We start from the raw sequence: 19,485 nt of genomic DNA, 5'->3' as shown, positions 1-19,485 counted from the left end.
GTAACTAAGACCCAGTGCAGCCGAAAAAATAAAGAAAATAAAGTTAAAAAAAAAAGAACTTTCCTACATGCTCCTCTTGAGAAAGGGTTTACCACAATTTACCTCTCAGATATAAGATAATTATTCCACTTGCATATTTTCAGGCAGCTTGATTCTCATTACTCCACTACAGGAATATAAAAGTGATCTGAGTTCTTATAGTTGAAACCAAAGTAGAAATTTTTAAAAAGAATTTTCTGGAATCTCCCTTTGGTAAGTAGCAGCTGAGAATGAGGAGGGGAAAAGCTCAGAGTGTGATGGCTCTCCATATAACAACGTGTACTTTTCTTCGTCGTCCCAACCTGCACTGTCCAATACAGTAGCCACCAGGCCACATCTTGTAGTGAGCAGTTGAAATGTGGCTGGAGTGACAGAAAACCTGATATTTTAAGTTTAATTAACTTAAATTTTAAAATTGATTCTTGGTTTAGTTATTAGACAATTTTTAAGTATGTTTAGAACAACTTGGGTATTTGAAACTACTTGTTCTAACTGTAAATTTTATGAACTCTATATATACACCAAATTCAAAGACTTAGTTTAGAAAAAAAGAATGTGAAATATCTCAATTTGTAAAATGTCAATTATACATTGCAATGATATTATCTTGGGTATAATGGATTAAATAAAACATTTAAGAATTATTTTCACCATTTCTATTTTATTTTTTTCAAATAAAACTATTGCAAAAATTTAAAATTATGTCTGTGGCTCACCTTACAATTCTATTGGACAACCCTGTTTCTGACATTGTCAACGGGGACCTCAGTCATTGGCATTCTGACTATTTAGGTTTGCGAAAACAGAAGAAAAGCAACTAGAATTTGGAATATGCCACAAAGCAAGAACTCCAAAGTGAGGTCATTTCCAACCCCCAGGCTTCCCATAGTGCCTCCATCACAATGGCCTCGGTATCTGTGGGCAGCAAGCCAGATGCTTTTTGAGAGCAGAAGGCAGGCATGGCTAACGTTTTCATGACTGGTATCATTCTTTTGGAAGTCTAAAGACGACCTTGGCAATGACATCTTGCCATTGCCTCAAGATAAACCACCCACCCACCCCAATTTGACATACTTTGCTGGCCTATGTAAAGGATTCCAGAAGTGAGCTAGATTCATGCCTAGAATTCATTCAAGAAATTGCAAAAATTCATAGGCTGATGGGTGAGGAACAAAGAGAAACAGAGAGAAAAACCACTCCCTCACAGAGGTCAGAGAAGTTTAACATGTAGCTGGTCTGAAGAGAAACTCTTCTGTCTGGTTGAGTGATTGGATCTTGTCCTCTAATCATACTTCTGACATTGGGGTATCCTCATTTCCCATCCTCTGTCCTCAGATACTGAGTGGGTGGGGATGTGTGGTCACAGCACAAACTTTACACTGCATTCTCAGAGGATGACAAAAACACTAAGACTATCTTAGAGGCGATGAAATTCTGTCCTTGCTTGCTTCTCATGGTTTGCAGGCTGGTCTCTTCTCTTAGGTTCTTTCTTTTACACACAGGTTAGAGGAAGCAAGAGTTCAATTTTAATAATAAGCCTTTATTTAAGATTGAAATGTGGGCCCTTAAAGACTCACAAAAATGAGGAAATATTTGCTCAATTTCAGTTAATAAGCATTTTCCCCAAATGAGATGCAAGGTATGATAATTTTTGGTTATTGTTTTGACATTATTATTTTTACTACATATATATGTAGGCACTCTAAGTGCTTTACATGTATTTATTTAATCCTCACAGCTAATCTATGTGGTACATACCATAATTATCACCATTTTATTGATGAGGAAACTGGGGCAAAGAGATTGGGTCAGTTGCCTGAGGTCTTACAGGTCTTGAATTCTGATGAAAACAGAATTCAAACTCAGGTCCATCTGACACCAAAGCTGTTTCCAAAAGTTTGAAAAGGGAAATGGGATTTTAGTCATTTTACTACAAGCTTTAAAAGCAAACATAATGACTCAAGATGTGGTCAAAGGCACCCTTTTTTTTTTTAAACTGACATAGTTTTAATAAAACTTTAAAAAGACATTTTTCAGACCAGGGCTGTAAGGATGTGTCTAAGTTTGAAAAAATTTTAAGCACCTGGATTCTTAGGTGCTTATGTTTCAAAGTTCACCCAACTTGAAAGTCGTCTGCTCCTTAGTAAGTGCTGCCAATAGGGGATAAGAAAAAATACTTTAAACAGAAAATCCCCCTGTGTTTGGTGAACAGAGCAGTATTGTTTGTTTTTCGAAAGGGACAGGAGATGGGGGTAGGGGTGGGAGTGTTTGTTTTTATGAGGTCTGCTTTGAAAAGCTCTTCTGAGGCCTTCCCAGGAGCAGCCAAGTGGGAGTGCTGGGGTTTGATACAATACCTGCTGGCTAAGTATGGGCCTGTCTCAGCTGCAAGTAATTTACACTCTCACGATTCTCTCCAAAGAGGACCTTAGACCAAAGCAAGCTGAGAAAATCATATATTGGATTTCTAATTGCTACAGGGCTCTGGTAGGAACAAAAATATTTTTAGGTCTAAGTTTCTTAAGACAGTGGGCTAACTGAATCTGAGAAGAACTGGGGATTTTACCCGTTTGGTGGGAAGATTTATGCTATCTGAGGGGTAGATTCTAGGGAAGGCTGGGAAAATTATCCGAAAGCATTCTCTGAATTGTGTCTTAGCTATTGGCAATGTAGGTGCTACTCAGAGCCTTCTCCAGTCATTCTTCTGTTAATTTGCCCTCCAAGAGGATCTGAGAATTTGCTAGGCTGCCCCTGTCCTCCTCCTCAACTGAATTCTCCCAGATCCTCCAGAAAGCATAAGGATGCTGATGCTGTAGTTGTGGGCCTTTCACACAATCACTGGCCACATCCCAGACAGATGGAGGCCTCTGGTTTCTGAGCACCTGTAACAGGTGGTATGAACTGGAGAATCAATGTGGCTGGCTTGAGAAGAAAACTCCAGGAATATCTCAACTGCCAAAGTTTCACCTTTCCAATGACAATATTGCCACAGGGATTCATACCCCAGTACAAAGCTGCAGCAATAAATTAGTAAATCATTCCTTAGTTCTTCCCTAGCCTCACTGAAAACTGAAAATCAACAAGTAAGATAAATATCTGTTTTTGTTTAAAGATACTGTCACCATCAGAGGTTTCTCTTTTAACTTCAGCTTTTTCTTTGCATAGGCAATACATTCACATTCTTAAATAATCAAAATGGTATTGAAAGGTATGCATTGAAATTCTCACTCTCACCCTGTCCCCACTCACCTCATAGCCCCACCTCCATTCCCCATAGGTAACCACTTTTTAAATTTCTATGTACTCTAAAGGGGCACCTCTCTAAAAGAGATACCTGCCCAGTGTCTCTTTAGGCATGTATAAACAAAATCAAATACATAGTTTTATTATTTCTCTCCCTTTATTATACAACAGGTAGCATACCACAAACACTGTTCTGTATCTTGCCTTTTTTTTTCACTTAATGCATCCTAAAGCTTTCTCCTTCTCAGCACATGGTAAGCTTTCTTATTCTATGTTGTTGTTGTTACAGCTTCTTACTATTCCATTATATGCCACACTTTATTTATTTGGATTGTTCAGTCTTTTGCTTTTAAAAACAATGCAATCAAGGGTTTGTGACCAGATATTTCTGGATCAAACTTTGTTCCTCTATTCACTGGAAATCCCACAGGCATGTATATGGCCGAGGGGTGTACACTAGACTTACAGAAGGGTAGAGATAGAAGAGGCTTCGGATCTCATCTAATCCAACCTGCTGTTTTAAGAAAGAGGAAACCAAATCTCAATGAAGTGACTTACCCATGATTACAGAGTGGTTGGTCTGGGACCAGAGCCCAGGTTTCCTGGTTCCCAGCCTGAAGTTTTCCCTGCTAGATCACACTGCTGGGTGCTGCGTGTGTGTGTGTGTGTGTGTGTGTGTGTGTGTGTGTGTGTGTATTGCTCCTCCAGGAGTATAAAACTCATTGGATACAAAGTTGAACATGATAAGAGCCAGGAGAGAGCTACAAAGCCCTGAGGGGATTCCTTCAAAGAGGAAGATACCGGGCTTCCCTGGTGGCGCAGTGGTTGAGAGTCCGCCTGCCGATGCAGGGGACACGGGTTCGTGCCCCGGTCCGGGAAGATCCCACATGCCACGGAGTGGCTAGGCCCATGAGCCATGGTCGCTGAGCCTGCGCGCCCGGAGCCTGTGTTCCACACCGGGAGAGGCCACAACAGTGAGAGGCCCACGTAGCGCAAAAAAAAAAAGGGGGAAGATACCAGGTTAGGGGAAATCTGGAAAGGCTTCATCAAGAAGGTAGCATTCATGGTTGGGCCTGGAAGAATGCATAGGATTTTACGAGGTTGAACAGGTGAAAAAGGACGTTCAGGTGAACAGGTCAGCAAGAGCAAAGACATGGACATGGGAAAGCATCAGGTATCTTTGTGTAGCCAAGAGCCAAGTGTGTCTGGAGTATAGTGTATGATTAGAAAATAAAACTACTAGTAGCTTTAATGAGATTATTGAGCACTTACCTTATGCCAGATGTTATTCTGAGTGCTTTATCAATATTAACCTTTAATCTTCACAACCCTATGAAGGAGTTACCATTATTAGCCCCATTTTCCAGGTGGGAACACTTGGGCACAGAGAAGGTAGGTAACTGGGCTTAAGTCCCACAGCTAGTACGTTTACATTCTAGAGAGTCTGGCTTTAAAAGAGCGTTAGCACTTCTCCCTGGTACTGGGAGATGAGACTGGAAAAAGAAAGTGGTCACATTAGAGACGATGTTGGAACACTTGGTGAGACACAGAAAGATTTATACTACCATGGATTGCAAAGGGAAGGAGGCAAGTGTTTATTGAGTATATACAATGTCTTCAAAATATGATGAGAGATAGATTTATTTTCTCTTTTTAATTAAAGTTTTTATAAATTTTAAAAAGGGAAAGATCTTAGGGAGCCAGCAATGCTACAGAAACATAGGGTTAGAGGCCTACCTAGAGAAAGACCCTGGTACTGGCAGAGAGCTATTGAGGGACTGTGAGTTTAAAGTCTGAGATCTAAAGAGAAAGAGTAGACTAGCCAGTGGTCACCCTCCCAGCCCCTGCTTGACATCTGCCTCAGTTCATTCCAGGAGGAAAGAGAAGGGCAGGGAGGTAGGGAGCATCTCAGCAAAGCCAGCTTCAGCTTTGGTAATCTCACCTACCGACCATATTTAAGGAGTTCCAGCTTAAGAGTTTAAAAGCATATGGCACCTAGGCTGTCATTCGGGAGAAGGGATCACATTCCAAGTCCAAGAAAACTCCTATCTCAGATCTGAGAGTGTTCAGGGCTTCAGCTGGGCTCCTCTGGCTAACGAGTAGTCACTTGGTCAGTCCTGCTGCCTTGACCCCATCTCCAGGAGGGGCTACAGCCAGAGAGGGTAGAGGGAGTCCGGCGCCCAAACCTTTTTTTTTTTTTTTTTTTTGCGGTACGCGGGCCTCTCACTGTTGCGGCCTCTCCCGTTGCGGAGCACAGCCTCCGGATGCGCAGGCTCAGCGGCCATGGCTCACAGGCCCAGCCGCTCCGCGGCATGTGGGATCTTCCCGGACCGGGGCACGAGCCCGTGTCCCCTGCATAGGCAGGCGGACTCTCAACCACTGCGCCACCAGGAAAGCCCCGAGCGCCCAAACCTTTTGAGGCACTATTAGATAGGGAAAAGAGGGGCCCCGGGGTCACTGATTCTAGGAGGGAAACTGATAGGAGCAGCATCTCTTCTGGGCTGGACAGAGTGACGCTTGGACATACAGCAGAACCATGCCTATTGGAGCTACAAGCCCCTAGAATTGCTCCACAGCCTGTCTTGGTTTCCCTTGAATCTGATCTGCTCCTGAACTGCACCTGCCATGGCCAGTCTATCTCCAACCCCCATCTCCCTAGAGCCAATGTGTCAGGTGGACAAAATTCATTGGTTCCCCAATCATGGCCCAGTCAAGCCGCCTCCTCTTCTTCCTCAGCTGGGGTTTCCCTACCATGCAGCAGCCCAGTTTGTGCCAAAATTCACTCATCCCCTGCTGGTTACAGTTTCACTCTGCCTGAGGCCCCAGAGGCCTCTTACTCTGGTGCCTTGACCGCCCACTCCTCACTCCCCTCAGGTGTAACAGCATCCTAGGTTTACTCAGCTGGACAGGTATAGAGAAAGTAGAGTCTCTGGAGCCCTTAGCTGAGCAGTGAAGGTCAGCGTCTCAGACCCTGAGAGACTAGCAAGGTCAGAGAGTGGGGCGGGCAGGCAGGCACAAGATTATGTCTTCCACAGACTTGGAAACCTATTCTACTCCGGCATTGAGGCGACCGGCGGCAGCTGGTTGGGGGGGGGTCCCACTTGGGGCCCACCAATGTGGGCTTTCCAGGCTCGCTCCTCGGCGGCGTGGTGAAGCCAAGGGCCTGCTGGCAGAGCTAGATTTCTTTTCTACATAATTCAGATGAGGAAACCAGGACTCTGAGAGGGTAAGTAACTTACCCAAATTCTCAAAGCTGTCAAGTGGCAAAGAAAGCCTTTGAGGACCTGTGTCTGAGCTAGTGTTCTTGCTTATCTAAATGTAGCTCACAGAATGCATGGCCTAGAGGGGAATGGAGTTCCGTGGTGAAGCTAGCTTGGGAAATGCTCAGATAATCCAAAACAGACCTTAATTTAATTGCAGATTTTCTCAGACTTTAATAGGCTACCATGCTTCATAAGGTGGACGTCTCACATTTCCAAAGCTAGTTTTACCACGATACCTCCTTTCCCACCACCCCTAAGCCCTTTGTTCGAGTCACATTCAGTGGAGAGAGTGCTGGGAGGATACTAGTTTGGGAAAGCCTACATAGACCATACTGGAGAAAGGAAGGAAAGGTGTGTTTCCTGATCACCTGGGTGTGTGGCCACTCTTTACAAATACAAACAAAGGGCACTTGAATCTTACTTCCTGAGAACTACACAGAAAAAACATTATCTAAACTTCCACATCTCGGAAAGCTGGTGTGTTTTGTTTTTTGTTTTTGTCTTTGTTTAATTTTTGATTTGAATTTGATTTGAATTTTTTATTTGAAGACAAATAAATTGTCTTTGTTTTAGGGATCAGAATGGAAAAACCTGATTTGATTTCTATGGTAGATTCTCCCAATTCCTAGTCCAGTTATTTCATACCCTAAGGTTAAGATGTTGGGATGTCAAAACCCAAAAATATATGTAGGTCATGCTTGATTGGATTATGCCTGTGAACTTAATTTGTATTTAGCTGGTGGTTTAATATATAATCCAGTGTTGTTATCATATCACTATAAAAGACAGCATGTCCAAAAAAGAATACCTTTACCCTCTCCCTTCCGAAAATCGTCATAATGTGTAAAACTTATCCCTAGCATGACTGAACCAAGTAAAACCTTAGGCATTAAGAAAGGATTCTGGGGCTTCCCTGGTGGTGCAGTGGTTAAGAATCCGCCTGCCAACGCAGGCAACACAGGTTAGATCCCTGCGCCAGGAAGATCCCACATGCCGCAGAGCAACTAAGCCCATGAACCGCAGCTACTGAACCCACGTGCCACAACTACTGAAGCCCGCATGCTTAGAGCCAGAGCTCCGCAACAAGAGAAGCCACCTCAATGAAGAGTAGCCCCTGCTCGCCGCAACTAGAGAAAGCCTGCGTGCAGCAACGAAGACCCAACGCAGCCAAAAAATAAATTAAATTAAAAAAAAAAGAAAGGATTCGGTACATCTTAAATACTATGTGAAAATAATACTCTGACTGGCTACAAATTCTGCCTGTCAAAGGACTTTTCTCAGGCAGTTTTTATTACATTTGGTAAGTTGGGTGGAACTTCCTTTTCAATTCTGGTAGTATTTTAAGGATTTGGGGGAGGATTATTGGAATGACCAGAAATGCTATTGGTGGTGGTTTTAATTACTCAATAAGATGACCTAATTTTAAGAATGAAAGGGCTGCTTAATAACACTTGCTCTTATTTAGAGCACCGGTGTGTGGGTGAAGCCTCCAAATTTTGCAAAAACGTCTAGAATCACTTGTAGTGTTATATCATAGTCTGGGGAATGTTCAGTAGTGATCCCTTTTAAGCAGATTGGAAAATAGAATAGGAACATTGAGGATAATGCTAATTGCAACAAAATACAGATCCATCCCTCAACTAATTAATTACCAATATAAATATCTTCTTTCTTTTGGACACCATATAACATGTACGTATGCAATGGAATGTTTCTCACGTATAGGAAATTGGGATCCCCAGCCCCCAAGAAACGTACCTGCCTTGTGAAAAGCTCCTCGTCTTAGGAATCATGGGAATTGGAATTCTGTCCAATTCTGGTGACTTCTCAGTTTATGGAGGTGGGTAGGAATTCTGTTTTCAAGTTCTTGGGTGAAAGGAAACTTGCAATGGGCACCCTGAATTGTAACCTCGCCCCGCCCCACTCCGTGAGCTCAGACAAATGGCTTCATCTCTTGTGCCTGTTTTTTTTTTTTTTTTTAATCTCCCAATTTCTATTCTCGCTCTTTTGTATCCAGAGGTACATGTCATCTGAAGCCTTATGCACTTTGCATAGTAAATCAGGAACAAATCCAGGAGGGAGAATGAGACAGAGAGACAATTACCTGGTTAGTAGCACTAAGTTTCTGCATAAATTTTTTGCTAGGTTTTATGAACCTATGGTAATGTATGATGTTTCATGTGCTGCACCGTGTCTTACACATTTATATATTTTCTCCTGGCCCTTGGGAAACTGAAGTCTCTGTGGAACATTCCATGAATGATCATCAGCGTTACATTCTACTAAAATAACTGGGACCTATTTATAAACCACAGGAAATTGCTCTTGCTCAGGATACAGTCTGAATAAGTAATTTAGAAAATGGAGGGGATTCCCTGGTGGCTCAGTGGTTGAGAGTCCGCCTGCCGATGCAGTGGACATGGGTTCGTGCCCCGGTCTGGGAAGATCCCACATGCCGCAGAGCGGCTGGGCCCATGAGCCATGGCCGCTGAGCCTGCACGTCCGGAGCCTGTGCTCCGCAACGGGAGAGGCCGCAACAGGGAGAGGCCCGCGTACCGCAAAAAAAAAAAAAAAAAAGAAAATGGAAAACACTGTCAGTCATCCATATGTTTTCTCTATCTACTATTTTCTAAACTGGCCTTGAGTGTTCCTATCCCTATACCTTTGCTCATGCTGTTCTCAAAGCTAAGAATACCCTCCCCACTTTTCCAAATCCTCTTCTCCTTTAAGGTTCAACTCAAATGCCACTTTTTTGGGTAGAAATTTCTGTACCTTTTTGACATGGCCCCTCACCGCCATAATCCAGGGATCTCTTTTTCCTTGCAATTGTGATTCACTTCTAGCCCCTAACACTTAGCACTTAAGTGCTCCCCTATTGTTCTCTCCTTTTTTAAAAAATAAATTTATATATTGATTGATTGATTTTTGGCTGCATTGGGTCTTCATAGCTGCATGTGGGCTTTCTCTAGTTGTGGCGAGCGGGGGCTACTCCTGGTTGCGGTGCACAGGCTTCACTGTGGTGGCTTCTCTTGTTGCAGAGCACAGGTTCTAGGCATGCGGGCTTCAGTAGTTGTGGCACTCGGTCTCAGTAGTTATGGCTCACGGGCTTAGTTGCTCTGCAGCATGTGGGATCTTCCCGGACCAGGGCTCGAACCCATGTCCCCTGCACTGGCAGGCGGATTCTTAACTACTGTGCCACCAGGGAAGTCCTGTTCTCTCCTTTTTGCCATTAGATAAAACTGGGATTTTCAGAGAGACTGTAAACTCCTTGAGAAGAGGGTCCTACATGAATAACCAAGAAAGCATCTAACACAGAGGTGAGAACATGGACAGCACTCAGTGCTGTTGGTATAAGGTGGTGGTTTTCAAGTGATCTAAAGCCAAGTGAAAGAAAATCACAGAAATCCTATGTGCAAAATAAACAAAGGTTGACCTACTGTGGTACAAGTTGTGGTAAAGGTAGGGACACTGGCATCCCATCAGCTGGACCCTACTCTCTACCCTCTTCTGAGCAGGCCCTGGAGCACCCCTAGGGTGCAGGCTCCCTTTGTCCCCTGCCCTGCTGGTGCCCTGTGTTCTCAGGCTTCCATGCTGGGAACCTCACCTTCCCTAGAACCCAAGGTTCCTCCGTTCCATTCTCTCCAGGCTTAAGCATAAATGTCTCTTAGCTGAGCTGTTAAAATGTCTCATTAGCTGAGTGTGTGCTAATGTTACCCACCCTCTCCAAAACAAGTGCATTCTCACAGTTTTTCTAAACAGAACACCTTGGCCTGACCCATGGATCCCCAACCAGTCAGTTGGAGAACTGGGTGTAGCTGATCATGGTGCAGTCCCTGTGGCCATATTCTCCCCTTCCTGCTGCTCCAGCAAATTCCAGTAGAAATGCCTGCAGGATTGAAATTCTGGGGTTCCTTTCAACTCAAACTTCCTGTCAACACAAACACACTCTTCCCCATAAGCAAACATTTCCTTGTTCCTTCATACTCCCAGTTAATTGCAGGGAAACAGAGTAAACAAATTTTTTGATGGAACTTTGGATGGCACAAGACACATCCTATTCAGAGCAGTAGGAACAGAATGCAAAGTGGCTGTACCATCCACTCTTTGACCCTGGCATCACTCCAACCCATCCCACCTCAGCACTGTGTGGACTCCTCCAAGATTGACCCCCTTGGCTGCCTGCTATCCTGGGCTTCATGCTTGCATTCTTGCTCCTCCCTTGATTTGATTATTGGGGCAACAATGCGTTTATCCTTGACTTTACATCCTGCTGACCTCCTTTTACGTGGGGATCCACTTTTCACTCCAGACTCTAATGCAGGCCCTGGTGCTCTTACTATTGTTCACTGACCAGTGGCTCTTCTGGGTCCACATGATCCTGTTTGCTTCAAGACACCAGGCCCTGACAGCCACAAATGGTGAGCTGTATATGCCAGCTAGAATCTGGGACTGTCTTCCAAGAGACCTTGCCTGGCTCTAAACTGTCTGTCCTACGAGCCCATTTCCATTCAGTCCCAAACTGAACAACCCCAATCTCAGTAGCCTCCTGACTTGACATCGTATGTGTTCTTCCAGCTATTTGACTTGGGCTTCCCTCAACAAACATTAGCCTTGTTCACCTTTGTGCTGTGTCCTCTAGAGCCCTTTGCCTGCCCCACCCCCAGTACCTGTCCCACTACAAGAAGTCACACTCTCACCGTCACCATTATAGGACATTCCACTGGCCCCTGGGGAATCAGCATGAGCCAGTCAGAGAAATCATTTTACAAACAGGGGGTTTTGATTTCCTTAAATTCACCGTGTAGGGCAGGAGTTATTCTCAGAAGGAAATATAAAATAGGGGATGTAAATCTGGAGTCTTAGTCCAGTCAAGAAGGAGGTACAGAACTTTTATAAAGGATAAATGATTTACTGTCTCTCCTACCATTCTACCAGATGGGGTGAGGCCTGCTGGGAATGTTGTGAGGGAGATGTTTATCAGGAGGATAGTAAAGGACTTAGGACTCTTTTGTTATCTACCTTCCATAAGCAGGCACTTTTCTCTTTTGTATTTCTTAGGGAGAAAAAAAGTGTTGGCTTGAACTCCTCTTGCTTTTTTTAAAAAAATTTACTTATTTATGGCTGCATTGGATCTTTTTTTTTTTTTTTTTTTTTTTTGCGATACGCGAGCTTTTCACCGTCCTGGCCTCTCCCGTTACGAAGCACAGGCTCCGGACGCGCAGGCTCCAGACGCGCAGGCTCCCGACGCGCAGGCTCAGTGGCCATGACTCATGCGCCTAGCCGCTCCACGGCATGTGGGACCTTCGCGGACCGGGGCACGAACCCGTGTCCCCCTGCATCGACAGGCGGACTCTCAACCACTGCGCCACCAGGGAAACCCTGCATTGAATCTTTGCAAAGATCTTTCTCTAGTTGCGGTGAGCGGGGGCTACTCTTCATTGCGGTGTGTGGGCTTCTCATTGCGGTGGCTTCTCTTGTTGCAGAGTTCAGGCTCTAGGCGAGTGGGCTTCAGTAGTTGTGGCACTCAGGGTCAGTAGTTGTGGTTCGCGGGCTCTAGGGTGCAGGCTCAGTAGTTGTGGCACACAGGCTTAGTTGCTCCGCGGCATGTGGGATCTTCCCAGACCAGGGATCGAACCCGTGTCCCCTGCATTGGCAGGCAGATTCTCAACCACCGCACTACCAGGGATGTCCCCCTCATGCTTTCTTATGTAATAAAAAAGTCAAGCAAATGGCATGTCTTGGTTTGACCTGGACTCACAGCCTGCCTGCATTATCACAAGTGCTGAGGTGGAGGCTCTGTGTGCCTTGAGGATTATCATGCATTTTATTCCCCAAGGGTTAAGACTTTGTCCATGCAGGAGGGGCCCATCTCAGGGCAGGCCATTATGATGCCTAGTCCCTTGTTGATGTTTCAGCTAGTTTTAAATAAGTCTTTAGGGTACTAAATTTGAAGGCAAGATTTCCAAAACCAGTTTTCCTTTTAACTGACTATGGGTACATCATAGCCCAACTGGGTCCCTTTTGCTCATCTGTAAAATCATGAGGGTTGAGCCCATGCAACCTGAAAGAAACCCTCCAGCTCTGAAATTCCCCAACTTCATAATAAATCCTAGTTGGCATCTAGGCACTAATTGGAAATCTATAACCAGCTAAGATACTCTAGAATTGAATCTATTGGTATTTCTCAGCAATAATAGTAATAATTAGAGTTTTAGCTCCAATAAGAAGTCATCTTCCTTTTTTAAGAGGTAATATATCCATGGGACCACCTAGCATCGATAGGCCATCAATATATTTCAGTTAAAGAGGCATTTCCTATACTAATATTTCCCAAAATATAATTCTAGAAATCCTATTCTTTCACCTAGATTCACCAAGGCAATTGTGTCCTACAAGGTCTTTTATAATGTTTTTTATGTGTGCAGGATCCAAAGATCACACATTGCTAGTTATTATTTCTCTTTAGTTATTCTTAATCTAGAACAGTCTCTTCCCATTTTTCATAACATTGATAAATTTGAGGAGTCTGGGTTGATTGTACTGTAGAATATTATATAATCTGAATTTACAGGATTGTTTCCTCATGTTGAGATTCAGATCTAATATGTTTGTCAGAAAAACAACTTCAGTGATGTTCATACTGTTATTTTTTAAAAGTATTTTTATTTTACCTTTAACATGTGATCAAATATTACAGAAATACATAAGGAGAAATGGAAGGTGCTCCAAAATGTCACTCCCAGAAATAATCAGTATTTACATTTTAGTATATATGCCATCAGATTTTTTTCATTTGCATATAACAAAAATGGAACCATTTTCTATATCATTTTTGTAACTTGCTGTTTTCACTTGTTGCCATATCTTAGAACACTTTCTTGTGTGAGTACATTTAGATCTACCTCATTTTTTTTAGTGGTTTGTTTCCAGTTTCTGGCTATTAGGAACTATGCTGCAATCATCATCTATGTAAATTTGTCTTTGTGTACTTATGTGTTTCTGGTTACCTTCCGGAGTAAAATTCCTGGATCAACTTTGATATTACAAACTTGCCACCACAAAAACATTACATCAGTCAATACATTCACCAACAATGCGTGAGAGTGACTGTTTCCTCACATCTTATCCTGGTATTACTACTCTTTTTAATCTTTGCCAATTGGAAGTGAAAATTGCTATCTCATCATCATTTGAATTTTTAAACTATGAGCGAAGTTGAGTATATTTTTGTATGTCTATTTCCTGTTTTTGTTCCTTTTTCTGAGCTATCTGTATATATCCTTTGCCTATTTTCCTACAGGATTATCCTTTACTTACTGATATCTAAGACTCATTTTTATACTAAAGAAATTAACCATTTGTTTTATGTACTTGTAATTATTATTTTGTCCAGCTAATTAGAGCACCTAAGTAACATCCTGCGAAATGTGCTCCAAAGAATATGCCTAACTTAGGAAGAAGCCATGTTTAGACCCTCCTCTTTGAACTTTCCATATAGGGAAAAGAGCCAGAACACCTGCTTGACTTAAATCTCTAGTGTGAATAAAATATATGTATTCATACATACACATACACTGTATGTATAATTTGAAAGTGGTTGTTTTAAAAAATGTTTTCTCTGTGGTCATTTTCTTTCCAAAAAATAAACCACATTAAGATTCTTTAAAATTGGGCTGTGGTGGGTTATAAGGTAGAAGCAGAAATTGTTCTGAAGCTGGAAATAGGCTGTAGATTATTAAACCCAGTGTCTACAGGTGGCCAAATCTCCCTTCTCCCCCTCCGCAATGACTGGACATAGTGTGGAACCCATCACTCTGGAAGGTCTCAGGAAGCTCTGACAAGAAGAGCATCTTCGGAAGGTAGACTTTGTCCACTTAATTTTCTCCCACCTTGAGCTGCGGGGTTTGGTTGCGTGGTGGCCCGCTAGCAGCCTGCAGATCGCACTGTTAGGTGTACTGCAGGCCTAAGTTCACTCTTTAGAAATCTTTCCAAACAGAAAGGACTTGTGGGCCAAAGTTTCATTGTTTTCATTTTGCCTTTCCTACCCCAACCAAGTTGGATTCCTTTTCTCACAATTTGGACCATGTCTTTGCATTTCCTATGAATAAGATTGTCAGCTTCAGAGACGTCTATATCTGGTGATAGGGAATTACGTTCAACAGTTTTACAACGTTCTCCCTAATCATCTCTCCTGGTCCCTGGATGTGCTGGCTCTGTGCCCATTACAAAAATGAAAGATTAGTTAACTGGATGCACTAGGTACATGGCCGCCAGCTGCATTTAGGACGCGTGATTAACTCTCTTACTTCTCCTAAGTGCTGCCCGCACTCCTCTGCCCTAAAAGTAATGCAGTTCTTTCTTGTTCAATACTATTGACTCCTCTATAGAAAGAAACAGAGGGAAAAAAGTCTCTAACTTTTGATAGCTCAGAGCTGGATCTGTCAGCAATCTGAAATACATTCAGTCTCTGATAATAAAACATTTTCATATGTTGCTCAGAGGGAGTTAGAAGACATTACCTCGGAATTTGATTTCTCATATGTGAAATCATGAGGTTCATGAGGGCAAAAGTAAGATGTCAACACCCAGCCCCCCAAACAGCCACGAAATAGGAAATAGAGAAATAAACACAAGAAATAGAAAATAAGGAAACAAGCATACTTTCTGAGTGATAAACTCTGAAATCAACACATAATGGCACTGGGCAGAGATATGTAAAATCTCCTTAAAGGGGCAGAAATCAATCATCTAGCCTATGCCTTTAAGGCTTGACTGCTGTCCACTCAAGCATAAACGCGTATTCAAAGAAAAAAATGCACATTATTTGTAAAAGAAAACATAGAAACGTTACACGGCCGCTCTTTGGGTTGTTATATAACATGGATATATTAATTTTGTCTCGTCACGGCTATTCTTTCCAACTGCCTTTTTTCCCATGGGAGATACTCACTGGAATAAAAATATTTTTCCCTTTATTTTTTTTACTTGCTAACATAGTGGATCTGCTTGAGAGCTGTTATTAAACACACTCATCTGACTTGGTTGGGATAGAGCCATCAATACCTTCTGAATTTAAGCTACAGCTGAAATATTTTGATAAGAAAAACAGGAAATTGCTCTACAAATAAACCAAGGTACGCTCAGGATTGAATCAAAACTTTTCCTTCATGGGAAATAACCTAGCAATATCTCTGTTTTCTTTTGAACAGAAAAGAACTGGCACAGTCTATGGCTTATTGTACCACTGTTAAATTCGTTCAAATTTGGTCTTATGGATGAAACATACTGACGATCATATCCTTTGGTTGGACTCCTCAGCAGCTGTCCAATGAACTAGCTTCATAAACAGAACATTGAGAAAAATATTTCTGCTGTTTCATGGACACACCCGTAACACATTCATACAATGGTCTCCCCACGCCCTGGACTTACACACACTCTGTAGTACACAGCGAAGAGTTAGCATTCAAAAATTATACATGTTGATTTGATTGTACCACAAGGATATTCATCCTAGCTAGTCATCTGTCAGGGATATTTATCTCCTAAAAACTTTTAATTGCTAGAGATTTTGACTGAATTTTTTTTTTTTTTTTTGTATTTTTAATGACTGAAACAAGAAAGACCTAAAACCGCAGCTTCTGAAAGAACCATTTGTTCTTGCCGGTCTTGTATCTCTCCTCAAACTTGACCTTGGCCTCTTGTCGGGCCTTGCGTTTGAGAGCAGGGTCTCTGAAGACATCCTTGTTGACAACAGTTTTGTCCAAGGGGATATCCACAGAGTACCTTGTGGGCATGAGGTGATTATAATTATAAACTTTCACGAAAGACTTGATCTTTGACCTCTTGGCAATTTTCTTCTTGCCCATGGCAGCTGTCACTTTGCAGGGATAGCAATCAATTCCAGCCACCAGAGCATGGCTGTAGGGTCGGTCTGAGGTGCCATCATCAATGTTCTTCACGATGACCGCTTTGCGTCCGGAGTAGCGACCGGCCAGGACCAGCACCACCTTCCCGGGTTTCATGAACTTGCCCATGTCTGCAGCAACCTCTTGGGACTACAGCCTTGACTGAATTTTGACAATCAGATTTGATGTTCCCCTACCACCTCACCCGTTAGAAGAAAGAAAAAAAAAAACAAAAAACTACTGCACTCCTCATCCTTCTGATTTGAGTGATTGTGCCATGATGACTTAATTTGCTTTTCATACTTTGCGGAGGAATTTAAATAGCTCAGATGCTTAACTCTTGAAAAAGTGGTTACTAGTCACATCACACATAGCAACTACTTCCTTTAAGAAATGTCACAAAGATGTTTATAATTTATTGCTGGGCTTGTTCAGCATAGCATACAAATCAACTTACATATTTACATCCAGCATCAAATAGGATATTAAAGGCACTGCTCAAGCCAATCAAAGTAGGCACCCTTACTGGCAACCCCATGGCTCTGCTTTTCCTCACTCTAGCATTTTCTAGATGTTAAAATAATCCCATTCCTATGATGTAGGAGTGCACATATGTGGTCAGAACCACAAAACACAAGTAAAAGGTGGCACAGGCACCATTCCATGAGTGTCTGTAGCACTCAAAGCTGTTGACCATAGGAGAAGGGAACTCCAAAGCAAAGGCCTCGCTGGAAACCATAGCCACGTGGATTTAGTGGTCACTGTTCATAGGCCCTGGGGAATAGTTGTATGACTGGCCCCAAACCACAGTGATGTCAGTGACCTTGTGGAGTTGATCCCTAATATCATACCTAAAAGCACAGGTAGAAAATTGTCTAGGCTGAGTAAATGGATCCTGAGATGAGAAGGACTTTGGAATAGGCTTACAGTTCCCGGGACTACCATCCTGATAAAAACCCTCTCTAACTGCTAAATGCTGTCTGAAATTGCCTTATTTCTTTGGCTTAGGGCTTTGATATGCCTTTTTAAAATGAAAATATTTGAGAGAGGTATAATACTGTATGCTGTTCTTAGTTACCCGTGTCTTAATACGAATAAAGAATAGCATGTTCCTAAGATAAGGTATCCACAGAGCTTGGAGATGTAGGAAGAACCTGTCTGCAATGAACCCTTGGGGAAAGGATGCTCCTGAAGGTAAGGAGCTAAGGGCTTGATGCTTGATGTTTTGCTAATGGCCTCCCTCGGAACCCTCGTAAGTTTCATTCCCATGAAGAGTGCTGGTGCCTAAGCTGCCTGTTGGTGATCCCGTACAAAGCTGAAGCAAACCGAGTGAGCTGCCTGGGTCCTGAGCAGAAGAGCTGCTGCTCCACAGAGGCAGTGTTGTGTAGCAGAAAGAGATGCGACTTGTGGATGGCAAACCCTTTTGTAGCTTTCTGTGGCTTATAGCTTCTTCCTATATGATCAAGTCTCCTCCTATGGAAGATCAGCCCGCTCTAGATATTTACAAAATTAATATTTCAAGTTAATTCCCAAACCCAGCCCAGCCCTGAGAGCCTGCCAGTGCACAGGGCTGCAGAAACCCTTCCACAGCAAGGAACGGCAATCAGTGCATCTCAAGAGAAGGGCCAATGTCCCACCTGCATTCTTCACTCGTTGCCACCATTGTGTCTCTGCCCAGAGATTTAAGATTTATTTTGCGCTTTTCTGAGTGAATCTCAAAGCCCTTTACAGACAAGAATAAGGGTTATCCCAGGACAGGACTCTTAGTCTGTATTCATCAGATTATACTTGGCCAAAGCAACAGTTGCAGTTGGAAACAGGAACAGCCTTCATGTTTCCTCAGAAGTCTGGTAGGGATTTTGAAATCACAGGATGAGTCTGGAGTATGAGACAAGTCTCAAAGTAACTAAAATATGTGGCAGGGGCGTGTTTCACTGTGACCTACACATTGCATATACTGTTTCCTTTAATCCGATTGGCCAGGTGGTGATAGTGGGCAGTGGATAATGATAACAACAGCAACAACTAACATTTACATAGCATTTACTGTGCACCAGACACTGTTCTAAGACTTGCATGTGCATTAACCGATAACATCCTATAAGACAGGTACAATTTGTATCCTCCCACTTGACAGATGAAAAAACTGAGGCACAGAGAGTTTAAGTAACTTGCAAAGGGCATATAACGATAATTAAATTAATTACATTTTAAATTCTCAAAATAACTACTACTGATATTACCTTCATTTTGCAGAGAAGGAAGTTGAGGCTCAGAGGCAAGTAATGTATCGAAGGTCACACAGTGTTGAAGTGGTGGCATGGCCCACCCCTAACATTTGGGGGAGCTGGAGCAAGAGTACAGAGACCCATATTCCATGGCAAAACTTTTACATCAAGCTAAAGTTAAACAAAATGTGCTCTCTTCCGTTGTTTTGAAAAATCTTTAAAACAACCTGGAAGACCAGATTCAAATTTAGAATTTTCAGACTTCTTGGTCTGAGCCAGAAGAGGTGGGGCACAGAGAGTCATACCCCAGTCCCTGGCCCAGTACCCTTCTCTTCTCACCCCTGAAACTCACATCCAGATACTCTAGTGTGCATGACCTACTCCTATCCATACTCTCTACAAATAGCTGCCCTAAGCCACCCTGAAACCTAGGGTATGCATACCCCGGGGAGGACACACCTGGGAGTGGCCTGCACAGGTCCTGGAAGCAGGCTCAGGGCTACTGACAGGGGAATTCTGGTGTCTTATTATGGTCTAGGGGGAGGGATATGGGCTCTGGTGGGCATGTTTTTTGACCTGGTTTTTGACCTTCACTCCATGGGGTGGAGCACGCCTTGAGGAGGGCCGCAGTGGGACCCTCTGGAGCTCATGGCCCAGGGCAGAGGGCCCAGTTGCCTGGCTCTGAGAGTGGCACTGGTCACAGTACCAGGGCTTCAAACATGTCTGCCTGAGTCCAATGTCCTTGCGCTACTCAACCACCATTAATGTCCCCCTCTGCCTCTGACCCCAATTTGGAAATTGAAGCTG

General features: G+C 43.1%; 1 protein-coding gene and 1 pseudogene across 2 annotated transcripts; both read right to left on the bottom strand.

Annotated features, from left to right (window-relative positions):
• Nucleotides 1-5,828: 5,828 nt before the first annotated feature.
• On the bottom strand, nucleotides 5,829-6,066 carry LOC309815681 (CDC42 small effector protein 1-like; annotated as a pseudogene). Its single transcript has one exon. The product of its transcript is annotated as a CDC42 small effector protein 1-like (transcript).
• Nucleotides 6,067-16,109: 10,043 nt separating this feature from the next.
• On the bottom strand, nucleotides 16,110-16,614 carry LOC309815542 (large ribosomal subunit protein eL27-like). Its single transcript, XM_082642409.1, has one exon. The coding sequence runs from the start codon at nucleotides 16,577-16,579 to the stop codon at nucleotides 16,169-16,171; it is 411 nt and encodes a 136-aa protein (XP_082498535.1). The 5' UTR covers nucleotides 16,580-16,614; the 3' UTR covers nucleotides 16,110-16,168.
• Between the last annotated feature and the right edge of the window lie 2,871 nt (nucleotides 16,615-19,485).

This window comes from Mesoplodon mirus (assembly GCF_964341445.2).
Source record: "Mesoplodon mirus genome assembly, chromosome: 14".
Lineage (NCBI taxonomy): Eukaryota > Metazoa > Chordata > Mammalia > Artiodactyla > Ziphiidae > Mesoplodon > Mesoplodon mirus.
The sequence above is the reverse complement of the archived record's forward strand: the minus strand, read 5'-3'. Positions and strand labels throughout refer to the sequence as shown.

What these genes read in the sequence shown, in the direction of transcription:
- LOC309815542 (XM_082642409.1), bottom strand. Translation starts at nt 16,579, where the DNA reads ATGGGCAAGTTCATGAAACCCGGGAAGGTGGTGCTGGTCCTGGCCGGT.